The 20,878-nt window shown below is 36.8% G+C and overlaps 1 protein-coding gene across 2 annotated transcripts; it reads left to right on the forward strand.

The window, feature by feature from the left end:
- Nucleotides 1-1,330: 1,330 nt before the first annotated feature.
- On the forward strand, nt 1,331-19,753 carry LOC133298577 (uncharacterized). 2 transcript variants are annotated; one of them, XM_061497901.1, is made up of 20 exons: nt 1,331-1,632; nt 2,550-2,653; nt 2,974-3,060; nt 3,167-3,242; nt 3,353-3,427; nt 3,539-3,592; nt 3,812-3,871; nt 3,956-4,072; nt 4,639-4,733; nt 4,815-5,023; nt 5,890-5,987; nt 6,167-6,270; nt 6,388-6,553; nt 11,318-11,440; nt 11,916-11,998; nt 12,301-12,442; nt 12,593-12,622; nt 17,241-17,311; nt 18,547-19,074; nt 19,120-19,753. In XM_061497901.1, the coding sequence occupies exons 1-20, from the start codon at nt 1,594-1,596 to the stop codon at nt 19,370-19,372; spliced, it is 2,514 nt and encodes an 837-aa protein (XP_061353885.1). In that variant the 5' UTR covers nt 1,331-1,593; the 3' UTR covers nt 19,373-19,753. The 2 variants fall into 2 exon arrangements, with proteins under 2 accessions (XP_061353885.1, XP_061353884.1); XM_061497900.1 differs by having other exon boundaries at nt 18,547-19,752.
- Nucleotides 19,754-20,878: the final 1,125 nt, after the last annotated feature.

A 20,878-nucleotide genomic window follows, 5' to 3' on the forward strand; every position in this document is an offset into this window, starting at 1 on the left:
TTTCGTGGACCATTGCCATTATATACCTATGTCCTGAACTTTGCTTCTCTAAATCAAGTTAAATCACATTTCCCGCTAAGCCTTAGAATTTTAGCAAGCCAACAACCCAAAAGAAAGAAAGACAGCTGAAGAAAATTAGTCATAAAAAAGGAAACCAACCCCCCTCCTTTTTATCGGATTTAAAAAGTCGCCAAAGCGGAAGACACGTGCCCTCCCAGCCCCTTCTGTGTTTTTTTTTTTTTTTTTTTTTTTATGTGGATTGCCGCTTTTTTATTTTGTATTATATGGGAATGTGCGAAATATTATATAATAATAACGTTATGTTTTTTTTTTTTTAATTTATCTACATTATTAATTTGATCGAACTGAGCAAAATTATAAAAATGAAAAGATTCTCTCTAATAATTTTACAAGGAAGAATATTTTCACTGCCAAAATTTTTCACTATCAATTTACTACCTATCTAATCATCATTAGATTAACATTTTATCTTTCTTCAAAAACTTTTTAATATTTTCTCTTCAAAAACTTTTTATTTTCTCTCTTTGATCCAATGGTATGTGATGGGTAAGAAGCTAGTAGTAAAAATTTTTAGTAGTTAGAATATTTTCACTCTAATTTTATATATCCAAAATTAAATTTTGAAACCATTAATTAAATTGAAACGGCCAATTAGTCATGTGTATAGTGGTATAAACTACCGGCAGGTCAGTGTCACCAAGCATAATAAAAAGGGTCTTTCGGTGCATCACATGACACCTGTGTTGTGAGTGATTTATGGACGTATGTGCATTTCTCTAGTAGTCTAGTTGCCAATGTATTAGTATTTTTTTTTTCTTTTTATGTAAATAAATGTATTATTTCTTAAAGAAATGTTATAAAATTTGAGTGGTCGTAACAAAATTCAAAACTGAATTCGAAAATGTATATTTTAATTCGAAAGAGAATTAAAAAATAAAATAAATTTCATACATTTTAACTTATATTCAAAATTAAAGAGAATATTTACCTTTTCGTTTTTATACTTAAATGAAATAAACAAACGAAAATAATATCCCACTATTTCTCTTTGATTTATTTATCTCTTCTCAATGCTTAACGCTTAGAAACATAACACTCCAGGAATTCCTCACTCGATCTTGAAAAAATAAAATTAAAAACAAAGAGCGAAAATCTTAAAAAACTTTGCTATTTAGTATGTATTGTGTTAGAGATTAGAGTAGAATGTATACACGTATGTACGTATACGTACATATATACATACATACATTTCCATGTTATGTAGCGGGGGTGGTGCTGTTGTGTGGCAATTCCGAAGTACATCCTTTTTGTATCACTAGAGCGCCCTTCTCCTTCAATTTTCAATCACCGTAGCTACCACCACATACGATTACTCTCTCTCTCTCTCTGTTTGATATTCACGTCCTCGCATCTTTTCGATCTTTCTCCCTCGAAATTAGGGTTTACGGCTTCCTATTTCAACCTCTCCGATGCGATGTTCCCCGGCTAACTCCGCCTACAATCGCCGCCGGTTAACGGATCCAACCACGTCCTCCTTCTACCCTTTCTCACTCTTCCATATTCTTTTTCAGCATGTTTTGGAAACTCCCCTCTATCTCTGCCTCCTCTCCTGTGAGTTTTTCCTCTCTCTCTCTCTCTTTCTTTCTGGTTCTCTTCTGCTAATTAACTCGAATAGCTGAATTTTGCTGCATTTGAATTCCTATTCGATTCTTTATTTTCTTTTTCTGTTTTGCTCGTTAGTTGTAGCATCAATTAGTTCTGGTTTCCTTTTTCAAACGCGCTCAATTATTTAACATTAGTTAAGTTTTCTAATTACCAATCAATGAATTGTTCTTCCACTGTGCTTAGCTGATAGTTACCCAGCTGTGTCTTATTAGCGTAATTTCCATTTGCAGGCCGACCTTAGCTTATCTAGCGTGTTTTTCCTTGCTTTAATTCCTTTTGAATTCTAATTACTGCAATATGTGTGCTCTTTTTCTCAGTCTGCTGTTTCTTTTTAACGAATCTCTGCTTTAGTGGCATGCTATGTTAGGAAGGAGGAGTATCGATTACACATATTTGAGGATCTTTAGCGAATTATTCAATTAATGTTTTGTCCGTAAATTTTACTACCTTCTCTGTAGAATGTCCTTCCTCCGTCTTAGGGTGTTAATTTGGGCATACTTACCGAGCAATGAAATTTACTTAAAGCAAATACACTCAAATTATTGCAAATTTATGAAAAAGAAAGAAAGAAATAATACCATAAATGAGTCTTCAAGAGTTTTCACTTTATGTATTCTATAGATTTAAATTCGAAGGCACTTGGCCAAAATCTTGCTTTACTTCTTCAAGATTATCATATTTCTTTACTATCTCTGTAATGATAGATCTTTAGAGTGAAATTTCGTAACTGAAGGTCTCATAATTGATGGAGAAGAATATTATGATGGTGTCTTGATCTTATGATCAAAGCCTCAAGTGGCTCAAAGCTTGCCTGGCTTATTTACTTCCTCAATGTATCATTTTGTGTCACCGGTTCTCTGCAGGTGGAGGCACTATTGGACAAGGAGAACTTCACTTTGGAAGAGCTTCTGGATGAAGAGGAAATAATACAAGAATGCAAGGCTTTAAATAGCCGTCTCATCAACTTGTATGTTTCTGATCAGTTCGAAATAATAGAGTTCTTCCTTCCATAACAATTCCCCCCCCCCCCCCCCCCCCCACTATTGTGCTTATTTTGGTTTTTGATAGAGTCCAATGGCTATGATTGATCCATGTAGCTTTCCCCACCTAGTAGGAACTAAAGCTTGGTTATTGTTGTTATTTTACTTTTTCTGTATCTACCTATTTTTACGTCCAGTGTTAAGTGGAAGTAAGTTTAATTACATAAAGCACAGGCAGGATATGCAATGATGATTCAATGCAAGGTAATTAATAATTATTTGCCATTGTCTTGTTCTTTACTTTCAGTCTCAGAGATAGAGCTCAGGTTGAGCAATTGCTATGCTACATTATCGAAGAACCACCGGAAGATGCTGAAAACAAACGGCTCTTCAAGTATGCAGTCACAACTGAAAATTTGTTGCAAAGGAGCTTTATATTTAAATGTTTCAACTTTCTTGTTTCCCCCATTTTAACATCTGATCGTTGTTCTATAATTTAGGTTTCCATTCATTGCCTGTGAGATCTTTACATGTGAAATTGATGTCATTTTGAAGACCTTGGTGGATGAAGAAGAGGTTTATACTTAATTTTCATAACACACACACACACACACATATATAGATTTGATGTCATATAGTAGTGCTTTGCTTGTATTTATTTCCACTTACCATTCTTGTTATTGCAGCTCATGAACTTATTATTCTCCTTCTTGGAGCCCGATCGTTCTCATAGTACCTTACTGGCTGGTTACTTTAGCAAGGTATATGCTTGTTAATGTTGGAACATTTAGTTTTTTGACATTTTGTCAGCATTAGCTATATGGTTATATTAAAACTTCTTGCTCTATGCTAATTTTTATGCCATTTTGCAGGTTGTTATTTGTCTAATGATTCGAAAGACAGTGCCACTTATGAATTATGTTCAAGTAAGTAAAGCAATGTGCTTTTGTTGTAGAATTTTATTTTTATGTTATAATGAAAATTTTTAAGGAGACAACAAAGAACTACCGGGCAAAAAACTTCTTCCTTTCGTTCTTAGCACTTCTATGTGGATCAGTTTGTAGTCTATTTTATTATTAAGCTGTATGGTATATGGTTTTCTTGTGAAATCATCTTTCATTCATGCTTCCGCATACTCTCTGCAGACCCATCAGCATGTTTTTCGCCAACTGGTTGATTTAATAGGAATTACATCCATTATGGAGGTAAACTTCTATCTAGTAGTTATGACATTATTGAGAATCTTGCTAATGTGTTACAATGGGTTCTGAGATAAGTTCTTTGCTCAGGTTTTGGTTCGATTAGTAGGTGCTGATGACCATGCATATCCCAATTTTATAGATGTGATGCAATGGTTGGCTGAGAGCAACCTGCTAGAGATGATTGTTGATAAACTAAGCCCATCTGTAAGTGTAGCATCTATATTCTGGGTTTATATGTGCTTTAGCCAAATTTTTCTGATTAGCTGTATGTTGTGTATGCACCTAAACATCATGATATTCACTATATTTTGTAGGAGGGCTAGTTTATTTATTTATTGGTAGATAATCCATGGGAATGGGATGTTCTTTAGCCTACCTCACCTAGCCATTCTGCTCTTGCCCAGTATTAAGTGATTTGAGTCTTGTTCATTGAGCTTACATGAAGCCATAGGCTTGTTCTACAAGCATGAGTGCGTAATATCGGCCTGATCAAGGAATTTGACTACTTGACATCACATTTTGTCACTTGTCAGGGACACTGTCACAACTAATTCTGGGTTGTGGTGTTTTGGGTTTGTCGTCATAGGTTCTCATAAAATAAATATTGGAGCTATACATGGAGAGATACATGAAAGAAAATTAATCTTTCTGGGAAACAGAAAGATCCCAATTTGGTTATTCTTTAGCGTTTGAATTTTATAGGCTCTTTGCTGCCTTGTTGTCTTTTGTTAGAAATTATCTGAGAACTGTTTCTTTTCTGTTTGAACCAGAGTCCTCCTGAAGTTCATGCCAATGTAGCTGAAACATTATGTGCAATAACTCGAATTGCATCATCTACTCTGGCAATTAAACTTTCAAGTCCAAGGTTTTTATTGGAAGGCTTTACTTGTTTTTTTTTTTTTAAGCATACCTGTGACTTGATTAGTGAAGTTTTGTTACTTTGCAGTTTTGTTGCAAAAATTTTAGGTTATGCATTGGAAGATTCACAATCAAAGTCTAGCCTTGTCAACTCACTTTCAGTGTGTATTTCTTTGTTGGATCCCAAAAAATCAGCTGTTTCATCTTCACTTTTTCTCTCATTCCGAAGTCAAAACATGTATGAGCCACAAATTCCTGTAAACCCAGATACTGTTGGTGCAATGCTCCCTAAACTTGGTAAGTATAGTTTGTTATCCTCATATGGGCAAGAGTTTATATGCTCAATATTAGGATTTGACATTAGTTATATTATACTTGTTTATAATGATGATATGAAACACAATATGACTGGAGGAAATTATAGTTATCTAGAAAAGGTTATAGGCTTTTTTAATTATGTTAAGTTATGAGATGTAGAATTTTGGAGAATAATAAGAGATTTCTAAGAAAACTACTAAAAGGGTGATCCCTAGTCTACAGGAGGTATATAAAGATGAGTCCTCAAGAAAGGGGAAATATGTAAGTACAGTTTGTGTTTTTTTTTTTTTTTTGTGGTGGGGGTGGCGGGGTTATTTCTCTGCTGTAATGTGGGCTTTGTACGTGTTTTTTTTTTTTGGTTTGAGACTTTTAATTTATGGTTTTCATTTGCTGCAGTAGATTATATTTAGTTATCATTTCTTTGTCATGGTAAAATTAAGATCACTGGAAACAGTGCCATCTGGAGTTTGCCTATTCAAAAGGGCCAATACTTCTCCTAGAAGAAAGATCCCTATAGGCTTGCCAATAAAATGGATTTTAATTTGGTTTAAGTACTGATTTTTGATGAATAATTAATTTGTTGATGTTCTAGTTGCTATCCCCTATTCCCTTTTCTTTCTAGTCTTCTCTTCCTAATTCATCTAGTCATCAATAGCTATCGAAGTACTATTGGTCAAGATGTTGTGCACTTTAATCCTCAGAGGCCATGTTTTTTATATTTTTCCTGAATTAGAGGCTTGAAGAATGATATAGAAACTTTTTCGTTCTGTTTGGTATAAAATCTGGCACATTTTATTTAAGCAGCTTAATCACATCACCAGTAAGATTGCATATCTTGTCTGCAGGTGAATTGCTTGTGCTTTTGGATGTGTCATCCGATGAAAAGGTATTGCCTACAACATATGGTGAATTGAAACCTCCACTTGGCAAGCATCGATTAAAGGTTAGTTTTATATTTGTGTATCATAAATTTGCTATATATGGCTGGCCCCTGAAAACTATGTCACGGTCAGTTAAGGTTGAATTTTATTCCTCGTATAAGCTTTATTGTGTACTTCCGACATTCATAACGTCATCTTTGAATACGTTTTCTTTCTCTGACAAATGTGCAATTTATTTCAGATTGTGGAATTCATTGCAGTACTTTTAAAAACTGGAAATGAAGTGGCGGAAAAAGAATTGGTCAACTCTGGGACCATCCGACGCGTCATCGATCTTTTCTTTGAGTAAGCAACTTTTAATTTTCAATTTTGCAGAGTTGTAGTAGATGTTGGGAAAAACCTTGATGTATTCTGCATATATATTTCCCATCTCTTCTGTTGACGCAATCTCTACTAATTCAGGTATCCATACAATAACTCATTACACCATCACATAGAAAGTATCATATTGTCATGTTTGGAGAGCAAAATAGACGCCATTGTTGATCATCTTCTTCGAGAGTGTGATTTAGTTGGAAGGTTTCTCGAAGCAGATAAACATTGTATTCTTTCTGCTGAAAGCAATCAGGTAATTGAATGCTTCAAACTGATAGATGGGAGCTCGTGCATTGGCCATTACTTCTTCAGTTGTGTTTTGTTGAGATATATAAAATCATTAATGTAGCCTCACCCAATAGCTTAAGTTTTTGGGTTGCATTGGTTCTTTACATGGTATCAGAGCCTCGTGTCCCGGGTTCGATCCTCACTGCCCCCACTTTCTTTCTAGTGGAATTTCTTTGTTCGCACAGGTAGGTGGGCCTGTGCATTACCCTTCAAGCCCAGTGGGCTCTTGTGTGAGGGGGCGTGTTGAGATATGTAGAAAATTAGAATTCAAACATGTTTCCGTTTTTATTTCCTATTAATTAGGATTGATTATGATTGATTAGGATTGATTATGATTGATTAGGATTAATTGTGATTGATTAGAATTGATTGTGATTAGGATTGTGATAGGATTGATTAGTCATCGCTTAGTCATTCTTAGCGATTCTTTCTTGTATAAATACTCACTCATGTAATTTATTCAATATCAATATACAAAAACTTCTTTTCAATATGGTATCAGAGCGGGTTCGTTCCTACCCTAATTCAAATCTGAAATAACCATCCAAACACTTCCATCACCGTCAAACACCTCCTAAACACCGCCTTGAATCTGTCCAACACAGAAACCTAGTTTACTGACCTCCGATCAAAAAAGTGAGGTGACCATTCGACTCAGAAGGATCCGACGAGTCGACCGTCGCTGGACCCATCGCCGTCAGCCGCTGCACGCGCCACCACGCGCCGCCTTCCAGACGTTTTTTTTCCGTCGCGACTTGCACAGACCTTCTCCCCGGCTTCTCCCCTTCCTGTTCCAGAGGTCAGATCAAAAGTTTACAAAACTTGATTTTTCATCAACGGTCAACCCTTCTCTTTTTATTCATGGCTTCCTCAAAACACTCTTTTTATTACCACGAGCAACCTCCTAAGGCCACTAGTCATGTGGTCCAGCAAGGTACAACTTTCCATGTTGATAGTCAAAATCATTGGATCCTTGATTCTGGAGCCTCTGATCATATGACAGGTAATCTTGGCTTGTTTTGTTCATACACTCCATATTCTGAACCTTCTCGGGTCAAGATCGCCGATGGCAGTTTTTCCCAGATTGCGGGACACGGAACCATTAAACTTTCTGAGCTGATTACTTTGACATCAGTTCTTTATGTTCCTTCTCTGACTTGTAATCTCATTTCCATTAGCAAGCTCACCTCTGAGTTGCATTGCTTTGCTAAATTCTTTCCACATGGTTGTGTTTTTCAGGAACAGGACTCGGAGAGGATGATTGGCAGTGCTAGAGAGGATGGTGGACTTTACTACTTTGAGGAGGATGTGACTCATGAAGCTGTTTTCGTAGAAAAAAACTCTATGTTTCCTTTTGATTCATGTAATGATGTTATGCTGTGGCATCGTAGGCTAGGCCATCCAAATTTTATTTATCTTCAGAAGTTGTTGCCAAACTTATTTATTAATAAAAGTCCAAGTTTGTTTTCTTGTGATATTTGTCAACTTGCCAAGCATACTCGTGCTCATTATCCTTCTAAAGTTCACCATGACTCTTCCCCATTTTCCTTAATTCATAGCGACATATGGGGTCCAGCCCGTGTTAAAAATATTTCAGGTACTCGATGGTTCATTACCTTCATTGATGACCATTCTCGAGTTTGTTGGGTGTATCTTCTAAAGGATAAGTCCGATGCTGCATCCGTGTTTAAAAAATTTCATGCCATGGTTCAAACCCAATTCCAAGTTGCTATACAAATTCTTCGTACAGATAATGGCAAAGAGTATTTTAACTCTATTCTTGGAGAATATCTTTCCCAACATGGCATCCTTCACCAAAGCTCGTGTCCTGACACACCCCAACAAAACGGAGTTGCGGAAAGAAAAAACCGACATCTCCTTGAAGTTGCTCGGGCTCTTATGTTTACCACGAGTGTTCCTAAATATCTTTGGGGAGAGGCAGTTCTCACTGCCTCGTATCTGATAAATCGAATGCCATCTCGCATTCTGAAATTTCAGTCTCCTCTTTCTAGTCTTGTTCGTATCTTCCCTTCCTTCCGATGTGTCTCCTCCTTACCTCTCAAGTTATTTGGTTGTGTTGTATTTGTCCATATTCCCTCCCATCAACGGTCTAAGCTTGATCCTAAGTCTCTCCAGTGTGTCTTTATTGGTTATTCTCCTACTCAACGTGGCTATAAGTGTTATTCACCCTCTCTTCGTAAGGTCTTTGTCTCTATGGATGTCACTTTTTCTGAGAATGACCCTTTCTTCCCCTCGACTTCTCTTCAGGGGGAGTCTATAGGAGTAGATGAAGATCAGTCATGGGAACCTATTAATGCCACAGTATTACCTCTACTTTTGGAAACAGGGGGAGCTACAGAATCCTCACCATCAGGAGTCTCCTCAACATGGGGACAAGTTTATAGCAGGCGAAAGCCTCCTCAAAGTGTGAATAACCCAGAGCCTCTACACTGCCAGGATTCTGAACCATGTTCTAGTTCCAGCACCCCAATACTTGAGTGTCATGGTGAAAATGATCTACACTTGCCCATTGCTCTCAGAAAAGGTACTCGATCTTGTACTACTCATCCTATTTCTAATCATATTTCATATGGAAAGTTGTCCCCAGGGTTTCGTGCTTTCAATACTATGTTGGATAGTACAAAGATACCGAGAAATATACATGAGGCTCTCAATGATAAAAAATGGAGGGATGCTGTCTTTGAAGAAATGAATGCTTTAGAAAGAAATGGAACTTGGGAGATAGTGACCCTACCCAAAGGAAAAAAGGCAGTAGGATGCAAATGGGTGTTTACAATAAAATTCAATGCAGATAATAGCATCAACAGATACAAGGCAAGATTGGTTGCAAAGGGTTTCACTCAGACTCATGGGATAGATTATCATGAGACTTTTGCTCCGGTTGCTAAAGTCAATACCATCCGAGTTCTCTTATCTCTTGCTGCCAATCTAGATTGGCCTCTGCAACAGTTAGATGTGAAGAATGCATTCCTAAATGGTGACTTACATGAAGAAGTCTATATGGATCCTCCACCTGGTTTTGAAAGGGGAAATGAATCAGTGTGTAAACTAAAAAAGTCTCTATATGGATTGAAACAGTCTCCCAGAGAATGGTTCGACAAATTCACACAAGCAGTCAAAAGAAGAGGCTTCATTCAAGCACAGACTGATCATACTCTCTTCCACAAACACTCTAAGGATGGTAAAATTGCTATTCTTATTGTATATGTAGATGATATAATTCTTACAGGTGATGATATTGAGGAATTGAACACCTTGAAGAAATTTCTAGCAGCTCAATTTGAACTCAAAGACCTTGGCACTCTCAAATTTTCCTTGGTATGGAAGTTGCTAGGAGCAAAACAGGCATCACTCTAACACAAAAGAAATATGTTCTAGATCTTTTGTTGGAAACAGGAATGTTAGGGTGTAAACCTGCTGAGACACCTGTGGAACCTAATACCAAGTTAGGTATTGAAGATGGGAATGAGGTGGATAAAGAACAATATCAACGATTGGTTGGTAAACTAATCTACTTATCTCATACGCGTCCTGACATTGCCTTTGCGGTGAGTATGATTAGTCAATTCATGCACTCACCCAAGGAGAAGCATCTTAGTGCAGTCTATAGGGTGCTTAGATACCTCAAGAATACTCCAGGAAGAGGATTATTCTTTAAAAAGGGGTATAAAAGGACAATTGAAATCTACACTGATGCAGATTGGGCAGGCTCATCAGTAGACAGAAGATCTACCTCAGGCTATTGCACCTATGTGTGGGGAAATCTTGTTACTTGGAGAAGCAAAAAGCAAACAGTGGTTGCAAGAAGTAGTGCTGAAGCAGAATTTCGAGCTTTAGCTCATGGAGTTTGTGAAGGAATCTGGTTAAGAAGACTTCTTCAAGAGTTGAAGATTTCATATTCCCTACCAATAAAACTATATTGTGACAACAAGGCAGCTGTTAGCATTGCTCAAAATCCTGTGCATCATGATCGAACAAAGCACGTGGAAGTTGATCGTCACTTCATCAAAGAAAAATTAGATGATGGAAGTGTGCATTTGATATATGTTCCAACCAAAGAGCAAACGGCAGATGTCCTTACCAAGGGCCTACACCGTCCAGCATTCGAAGACTTGATTGGCAAGTTGGGAATGATCAATATTTACCTCCCAACTTGAGGGGGAGTGTAGAAAATTAGAATTCAAACATGTTTCCGTTTTTATTTCCTATTAATTAGGATTGATTATGATTGATTAGGATTGATTATGATTGATTAGGATTAATTGTGATTGATTAGAATTGATTGTGATTAGGATTGTGATAGGATTGATTAGTCATCGCTTAGTCATTCTTAGCGATTCTTTCTTGTATAAATACTCACTCATGTAATTTATTCAATATCAATATACAAAAACTTCTTTTCAATAAGATATATAAAATCATTAATGTAGCCTCACCTAATAGCTTAAGCTTTTGGGTTGAACTGGTTCTTTACATGTTTATTGTTGAATCACTAACAACATAATTTTCGCTTGGAAAACTTATTATAGGATGTGAGAATTCAGTTAACTTGATTTTCTTCATGTTTTGTTGAATTAAATGCAAAGAAAAGAAAGATATATCATACATGAACTCAAGTGATTTCTTCTGTATGCACTGAACACTTAATCTCCACTCCACGGTTAAGTCTATGTGAACATCTTTTAGCTGAACTCTTGTGATCTCGCAGCGAACAGTCCCTGCTGCTGGAAACCTGGCAACACGGGTAGGAAACATTGGACATATTACTCGAATAGCTAATAAACTTGTTCACTTGGCACACAACCGAAGCAACATTCTAGCATGTCTTCAGGTTAGTTTTGTATAACCTACTTCCAGGTACGTGGTTCATGGTTTTCATAGTAAGTAGTATATGAAACTCTTCCTGCTCGTATAAATATCTGAAAGATATTTGATACATCATACATGCCTTGAATTACATCCTTGACAAATTTGCTTAAGCTTCATATGACAGAAGCTTTGGTGTCGTTTATTAACAGTCTTCCCCAAAAGTTCATTTTGTTTTGCATGGAGGACACAAGTCCTTGTTGTGCCTAGTTCACTTTCAGTAACATTGGCATCAACAGTGTTTAGGTTTTAGATCCCAGAGCAAGGTTTTTTCTTCTAAAGCACTGAATTGTTTTGTATGTGTTCCTCTTGGACTTCCTTGACCTCTCAGATGAATAGTTCTCCTCTGCCTTAAACCATGAGGTTTAACCTACATGTTGAATTATTGTTGGGATAAACTTTCTTTAAATACTACAACTTGATTTCTTCAACATCTGTAGGAGAACAGTAAATGGAATGAGTGGCAAGCTACAGTTCTTCAGGAGCGTAATGTGGTTGAGAATGTTCACCGTTGGGCTTGTGGGTAAGCTCTAATTTCAGTTATCTACCAGCATAAGTGTTAGTGGGAGTATCGAGATGTTTTTATTTTGCATAATGTCTGTCTTGATGGTGTAAATTTTGGTTTTAGTGATATAATTACAAGTGGGCAAGGCCGTGCCTTGAATGGGTAGTCTAAAATGTGAACTGAGGTTATCTCGAGCAATAAGGATTGGTTGGGCTTGATTTCAAAATGTGTATGACATAGACATTAAAAATATAAGGCAGTGGATGTTGTGAGTCCTTTATCCTTTTGATTGATCTCTTATCTTTCCTTGTTATGTGCAGACGTCCAACTGCATTACAAGATAGGATGAGGGATAGTGATGATGATGACCTTCATGACAGAGACTATGATGTTGCAGCTTTAGCAAATAATTTGAGCCAGGCATTTATATACAAAATTTATGGAAAGGAGGATAATGAAGAGGTTTGTAGTTGTTGTTTGCCTCTTCTTATCCTCTCTCTGCATGCCTGTTCATTATTGAATCATGTCCCCCCCTTTAGTTTCCCATATTTGCCTTATGGGTTGGGCAATGTCCTAAATGCTGGACTAACGAGGTGATGATCTTTGTTGCAGGAACGTGGTGGTCATGATCGAGATGATGAGGTAATAGTTTTGTTTATTTGTGGTATCTAAAGTAGTTTTATTTGATTGATTTCAGGGATTTTGAGAACCACTTGGCTCTTTAAAATGTCTGTTCATTTGGGAATTAGTTGACTATCTCATGCTTATTACAGCTCTGCCAAGCATACAGATTAACAATTTGACGTGTTCCGTAGCCTGTAATTTTGTAGTTTTACTATATTAAGCTTAAGTTGATTTACTTTTGTAGCCTGTCTCGAAGTGATGCTGCAATCAATCAAAATATATGGTGATATGAAACTAGGTATTTTATTACAGAAAATTGGGATAAACCCCAATTACAAAGATTAGAATCACAGATTCATCAATCTCACGCTCCACCAGATAAGAAAACAAAAAACAGAATATTGTAGAACTATCAGGGTCTGCAAACCTTCCTGCCCAAAGGCCTCAAATACTCACTCAATGTTAGGATGTCTTATTTCCTTCCTTTTCCTCCTCTTTTTTTTTGTTTTTTGTTTTTTTTGTTGTGAAAATCGTGTATTGACTTGATTTCTCCCATAGGAGTGGTTACAATATATACCGCTAATAAGGAAACAAATTATATACAAAAATCAATCAAATTAGTCCTACTTAAAATTAGAGGTGGCAAAGTGGGCGGCCCGCCCCACCCCGCCATCAACCCGCCAAAAAATGAGTCAGCCCGCCCCGCCCCGTTTGGCGGGTTGGCCGGCCAGCCCGAGCCTATTTTACACTGACCCGCCTCGGCCCGCCATCAACCCGCCAAAAAATGAGCCCGCCTCGCCCCGCCCCGCTTTTGAGATGAGTTGAAAAACTCAGCCCGCCCCGTCCCGTTTAGCGGGTTGGGCGGGTTGGCCCGTCGAGCCGAGCCCGTTTTGCCGGCTCTACTTAAAATAGATTAAAACAGATCCTATTTGATTTTATTTGTAAAGTCTTTCCTAAAGTATAAGAGAATCTTCAGGATTTTCCACACCCCCTTAAGGTGAGATGGATATGTTGATCATCTTCTACTTGTTAATTAAGTTTTCGAGGGTCACTCTATGTAAGCTTACAATGAGCATATTTGTGGTTTGACCTTGGTTGGAACATATGTCATACACACACACACACTCCTGTCATTTAATTTTTCCTGGATGAAGTGGCGACCAACTTTCATGTGTTTGGTCCTATCATGGTGGACAAGATATTGAGCAAAACTAATTGCTGCCTTGTTGTCACAATATAGCTTATTGGTAAGAAGTAGGAAACATGTAGCTCACTAAGGAGTCTTCTTAGCCAGATGCCCTCACAAATATCATGGGCTAGAGATCGGAATTCGACTTCTGCATTATCTTTGCCCATCATTGGTTGTTTCTTTTTCTTACTTCTCAGAGTCACAAGATTAATCAATACATAAGGGCAATAGGATGAGGTCAATCTTTTGTCAATTGCTGAATCAACCCATCTGCACCCGTATAAATTTCAATCATCCTTTTTTCCCCTTTTCTGAAGAACAATCCTTTGTCTTGTGTATTTTTCAGATACCTTAGGATCCTATAAATAACGTCATGGTATTGTTCCTTAGGGTAGTGCATGAATTGGCTGAACATACATACAACAAATGCAATATAAGCCCATGTGTGAGATAGATAAATTAGTTTACCAACCGCTCGCTGATATTGTTCCTTGTCAACCTCCTATCCACCTTCAATGCTCAACCTTAAATTAGGTTCCATAGGCGTCTCAGATAGTTTGCATCCAAGCATGCTTGCTTCTTGAAGCAGATCTAGGATATACTTTTTTGAGAAATTGTGATCCCTATCTTGCTCTAAGTTACTTCCATGCCGAGGAAGTGCTTATGGGCTCCAAGATCCTTTAACTCAAATTGGTCTGCTAGATATCTCTTTTGGGAATATAACTCTTCATGATCATCACCTGTAACAATTATGTCATCCATATAAACTGTAAGAATAACAATCTTACCATCTCGAAACGTTTGTGCAAGAGTGTGTCGGTTTGGGCCTATTAATAACTTTTTCCCTTTAGCTACTTGAGTGAATTTATGAAATCATTCTCTAGGGGACTGTATAAGCCTCTTCTGCATACCAAGCCACTTCCTTTTTCGAAACCAAGTGGGGTATCCATGTAGACTTCCTCATTTAAATCACCAGTTAAGAAGGAACTTTTCACGTCCAATTGTTGTAAGGGCTAATCGAGATCAGCAACAATAGACAAGAGAACTCTAATTGTGTTGATTTTTGCCACTGGAGCGAATGTCCCTCGATAATATGTCTCGTGTGTTTGTGTGAACCTTTTAGCAACCAATCTTGCCTTGTATCTGTTGATGCTGCCATCAACATTGAATTTTAGCATGAACACCCGCTTTCAACCCATTGGTTATTTTCCTTGAGGCAATGCCACAATCTCCCAAGTTCCATTCTTTTGTAAGACATCCATTTCTTCAAAGACAACTTGTCTGCATTTAGGATCATCAAGGGCTTCCAGGATAGTTCTTGTTATTTTTTGTACTATCCAATGTGATGTTGTAGGCACAAAAACTTTCTAGGAGATAAATAGAGAGATCGGATGTGTAGTATAGGACCTTGTACCTTTAATTCACATTCATATTTTGCTTGTATGTCTTTCTTGTCTTCTATGACTATTCCAAAGACTTGTAGGTGAGACTTTATCTCATTCATGATGGAAACAAACTATGATTGACAAGGTGTGTGCCCTTTAGAGCAGTGATACTTGGGATTTGGTTCCTCTTTTTTTGGGAAATCTATTGGTGGTTGCAGGTGGATATTCACTATCAATGATGGTCCTAATAGTCAAGTAGACCGTATAAAGGCCTGATTGGTGGCAGAGGAATACACTTGGGTGTTTAGACTAGATTAAGGGGATACATTCTCCCCCGTGGGGAAAATGACCTCAGTTCGCCTTTTCTTTTTTACGGATGCCATCCGTCACTAGCCTCTTTATTAGTTGGATATCAATAATGCTTTCTTACATAATGATCTTGCTGAAGAAGTTTATATGGACCAACCTCATAAGTTCGTTGCTCGGAGAGAGTCTGGTCTAGTTTCGCGTCTTTGCAAGTCTATATATTTAGGTTTGGAAGATTTGGCTTTGTTGTTCAATAGTTTGACTTGATGTGAAGTGAGGTTGACCACTCAATATTCTCTCGCCATTCAAGTTCAGGATCCATTTATTTGGTGGTGTTTGTTGATGATATTGTCATCACAGGTAGTGATCATTATGGCATAACTTATTTGAAACATCTCTGCCCGTATTTTTAGACAGAGGATCGTGGAAAACTTCGGTATTTCTTAGGAATAGAGGTGACCCAATCCAAATATAGTATTGTGATATCCTAGAGGAAGTATGCTGTAAACAATCTTGAAGAGACAACTCTGTTGAATGCTAAGTCAATTGATACTGACTGTTAAGCTTTTGTGAAATCAAAGGGAGCCATTCTCAAATCCTAAAAGATATATAAGATTAGTTGGGAAATTAAATTGCATCACAGTCACTCAACCAGAGATCTCATTTGTAGTCAGTGTGGTAATTTGGTTCCTTAATTCTTGTTAGAAACACTAGAATGCAGTAATTCACATTTTTAAGTATATCAAGACAGCTCCAAGTAAAGGTCTCCTTTACGAAGACCTAGAAACTCTTATTTGTGATAATCAAACTGCTTTACATATTGCTTCAAATCAAATGCTTAATGAAAAGACTAAGAACATTGAAATAAATTGTCATTTCATCGGAGAAAAGGTCCTTAAGGAGATATCGTCACTCATTTCGTTAACTTAAATGATCAATTGACCGGTGACTTCACTAATCATTGAGAGGTTCTCGAATAGAGTACATATGTAACAAGCTTATAACATATGATTTATATGTTCTAACTTGAGGGTGCGTGTTAAGAATATGGTAAATAGAGTAGTTATGCCTGAGGGAGAAAGTCCCACATTGTGTATTATTTCTTTTTATTTCATTTTACTCTATATAATAGAGCCTCCGCTGCATAATTGAAACACACGAATTTTTATATATTTCTTTCGTGTCATGATATTCAACAATAATCTATTTAGTTTCTGTTGCAGCCGTTACAACCACATGTAACTGACTCCTTCTTGTTAAGCTAGAAGCTTGTTGAACAAGTCTTGTATTACATTGTCTATATATCAGTCTAGTGTTCAGATCTGATATGATGAAAATGATAGAACAGTTCAGAAGTTTTCACTTTCTCTCAAATTCTCTCGCTTTTCTTTTCTTTCACATTACCTCTGAATCTTTGTATATCGCTACATAATAGTTTGCTTTGTATCCTAATTATGTTTATGGTTTGTAGTGACGTGGCACATTTGCCAGCTGTAATTGTAATCAGTTTAGTTTCTGTTGCAGCAGTTACAACCATATGTAACTGACTCCTTGTTCTTCAAGCTATCAGTCAATGTCCGGATGTGTTATATCCTTCCTTTTCCTCTTTATCTTTACTTCTAAACCTTTCCGCCCCCCTCTTTTGCTCCTTACTCATAATTCCCACGTGGTCGTCTAGCGTAGCAGTGCCTAACATATAGTGTTCTTGATCTCTTTGTTAACTAATTTGATAGTTTGTCTGTTTTATCAAATGCAGGATACCTACTTCGACGATGATTCTGCTGAAGTAGTCATATCGTCCCTAAGACTTGGTGATGATCAAGGGAGGTGAGTATTATTTTGTCATATATTATAGCCATTCACTATGTTAAGAGGAATTTGATTTCATGGATTTATCAAGCAGTGTGATGTTAGTTTTATGCAAAATAACATGTATACGTACATGCATGCATACAATGATCAACTCATTTGTTATGCCCCATGTGCGTACAAATATTCGTGTGTGCATGTGTTGTTTTTTGTCCCTCTATTTTGCCCAGCAAGTGTTTTTTCAGGTTTTCCTGTATACTTCAGCTTCTTTCAAGTGTTATCCGTTATTTCCTTAATTTTTTATGTACTTTTAATAAATATGACAGAGGAGTGTAGTTTGCAGTCACAGACTGGAGAGAGACATATCCTTTTAATGCAACAATGGAAGAATTAAATATGGATGGATATGGAAGAAACAGCATATTACCAGATTCTATTGGCATACTTTACTTTGTGAAGTACCTATAGATCCTCTATTAGGGGATTTTGTCCTTTCCTTCCCGTTTTCTTGCTGTTGTAACAATCTCAAGCTGTAATTTATACAAATGTTCACATCCTGTGATAGAAATAAAATATGCTTTTTCATTTTCTTAACCCCTGAAGATATTTCTCAGTTTTAATTTTCTGCTTCATGATGTTACTTGTCTCTGCCTCCCACAGCTATTCACCTCCATTGTACGCAGAAACTAGTACCATGGGGAGGCTAAATGATAGAAGTGGATAGAGTAAGGAGGTTAAGTAGCATTTAGGAGTTTGGATAGGAAATAAATGCAGCATAGTATAATTTGAATATTATGATTAGGTACGCTTTTTGAATTTAGTAGATGTACACAATTTATAATTATTGTTCATTAAGATTGACCAAAGGAAACATGTGAATGATCATCTTATATTTGTTACAGTTTTATGCACAATTATCCATTGGGTCATATTTCAATTTTGTTTCTGCTTTCACCTTGTACATGTAAATTTATTTGAAAGTTTCATTTATCCACCTATTTAAATATGTTCTGTTCCTGCTTGTTGCTGGATTTACATGGTTGTGCTAAATTCTTTTTTTTTTAGTGTTTAACGGTATTTAGACATAACTTGTAGTTGCTGGCTCTTCAACCTCTGAAAAACCTGGTTAAGGTGCATTGCTTTACGGTTTTTGGTGGATGGTTGCTTAAATTGGCAGCCAAGCTTAGGATGTCCAAGGTATTTTTCTATTTCATTCATCATTAGATATTGATGCAGTCATTTGTTTTATGCAGTAATCTGTTTACAAACTCCAACTGGTTTGCATTCCAAGATGACAGAAATGTTGACGCTCCTGGGTCCACATCATCCTCTGAGATGATGGATGAAATAAACTTGAATGGAGCTGCAAATGGTGGTAGCAACAGTAGTGACGATGAGGTAGTGGTTGATGAGGATGAAGAATTGGCTGACAGCAAAAATACCACGAATGGTACTTCTAGCTCAAGCTCAAGCTTATTTAGCGGATTAACTCCTTGTGATTCCGTGGATGAGGGTGTTTTAAACTTTGAAAATGAGAAGGCAAGGGCTTCGCATGATATGGGATTCTTCAGGTTTGAGGCATCGGACAATCAGGACTTGTTTAGAGATAGGCATTTACCTGATTGGGTAGGATGGGGTGAACCATCAGATATGCAAGTTGCCAGCTCAAGCATGAACCCCTTTGTGGATCACGATGAGTCTGGAAATAATATGTCGAGAAAGCCTGAAGTAGGCAGCCCTCGTCTGAGTTCTTCAAATGGGGAATCTGTACCTTCAAATGGGTCACCAACCAATAGAGATTCAATCAACGGCGGTGGTGACTCGAGTCAGAGATCCGTAGCAGTACCCTCACTCTTTGAAGAGGATGTTGAATTTGTAGGTGTAGAATTAGAAGGTGCTGAGAAGGCAATGGATCAGGCTCTCAACGAAGGGATAGTTGGGGAAGCGGGACCATTGAAAAAAAACATAGTCTCGGAAGTGCCGGAAAAGGAAAATTCTGAAGAGGGCAGCCCTGGAATGAAGGAGTTCAATGATGCAAATTACTGGAGGGTTGATCAAGAGGTTGCTGTTCGGGAGTGATGAACACGGTGATAAATCTTGGTTTCATTGTTTGTATGAAAAATTGGGCTAACACCAGTGGACCTTATTCTCGGTTCGCAAGGTTATGCAACAAATTAGTGTACAGTATATTTTTGTTTCAATTTCTTTCTTTTTCTGTTGTTTCTGCTCATTAGATATTTAGCTTGTTTATTAATTCGAAGTTTTGCCCCTTCCTAAAAGTGATATAAAGCAATTCTGACATTTATTGAACATTTATTCTGGTCTTCATGTTGATTTTTATTTGCATTCGTTATTAATGCGGCTGCCCATTAATAAGTTAGCCAGAGTGTAATTTTCTACATCAGCGAGGATTAAACGCTTCATGTTGGTGAATCTTTGTATCGTCTGTACATAACGAGTGTTGGTTGAAATGTGTCAAGAATAGGATCAACATTTGTTAGAATTGTCATTTGCAATAATCTACAAGATTTATTATTTTTATAGCTTGTATCGTTTCAATGTTAATGGATGAAAGTTGACGAAAGCTGCTTACAAGGTTTCTGCCGTTTTCTTTTGTTTAGGAGTAGATTGCACTTGTCAATTAAAACTGATAATTTGCAGTGTTATTTGGTTTATATTCTGTTTTTATTTTTAATTTATATGGTTTCATTAACAATTATAATTTTTAAAACCGGTAAAGAAGATGAAAACTTTAAAAATATTATTTTCATTTCTTTCACAATATCTTAGAAACAAGAAATAATACTGTTAAAATAATGCGATATTTTTATAATTATGAATGAAAATTCATCAATAAAAAATAATAACAAAATAAAATAAATTAAACGCAACCTAAAAATCTCCTTCTCGGCATGCTCTGGACAGTTGCAGTTGTGCCTCGGGCCAAGCTCACGGTCACGGATAATGTAAATGTCAAGTGGTGTGTTCAAGTTCGTTTGAGTCATGTTACGTAGGGATGTTCAAAATGTTCAAAAAGAATCAAACCAATTTATAATCAAACTGTTTCACATTTAAAAAATTGATTTTTTTTAAACCGGTTTCATACAAAACTGCATTTTATTTTATAAATTGGTTATTTATCCAATCATAAAAATAATTAGTTATCGATAACCAAACTGCTCTACTTTTTCCAAACTTCAATTTTCGTTGTGGTTTGTTTTTTGTTTTTTTGTTTTTTATTTTTTTTGTATTAGTAGCACTTGCCTAATGCTAAATTTTATGATGTATTATTAACACACTCAATTTTAGGATAGATTTTCCTTTTCTTTTTCCAAACCTCGTGCCAATTTTCTTTCGGATAGATTTTGATCCATAAACATGACGCTTACAGTAAAAAGGAATTTGAGCTATGGCTTTTGTGCCAATTAAGCAAGATTTAAGGAAGCTTGAACCCATGTTCTAACAGAACCTCCTTCCGGGTGTGCTCATCTCATCATTAAATGATAGGCTGTTGGGTGCAGTTTTGTTGGTTTTTTTTTTTGGTTACATGGTTTTTATTTTGTTTGTGCTGTTTGTTTTTAATTC

This window comes from Gastrolobium bilobum, unplaced genomic scaffold (assembly GCF_033153095.1).
Source record: "Gastrolobium bilobum isolate Gb01-03AN ecotype WA unplaced genomic scaffold, APGP_CSIRO_Gbil_v1 utg13847, whole genome shotgun sequence".
Lineage (NCBI taxonomy): Eukaryota > Viridiplantae > Streptophyta > Magnoliopsida > Fabales > Fabaceae > Gastrolobium > Gastrolobium bilobum.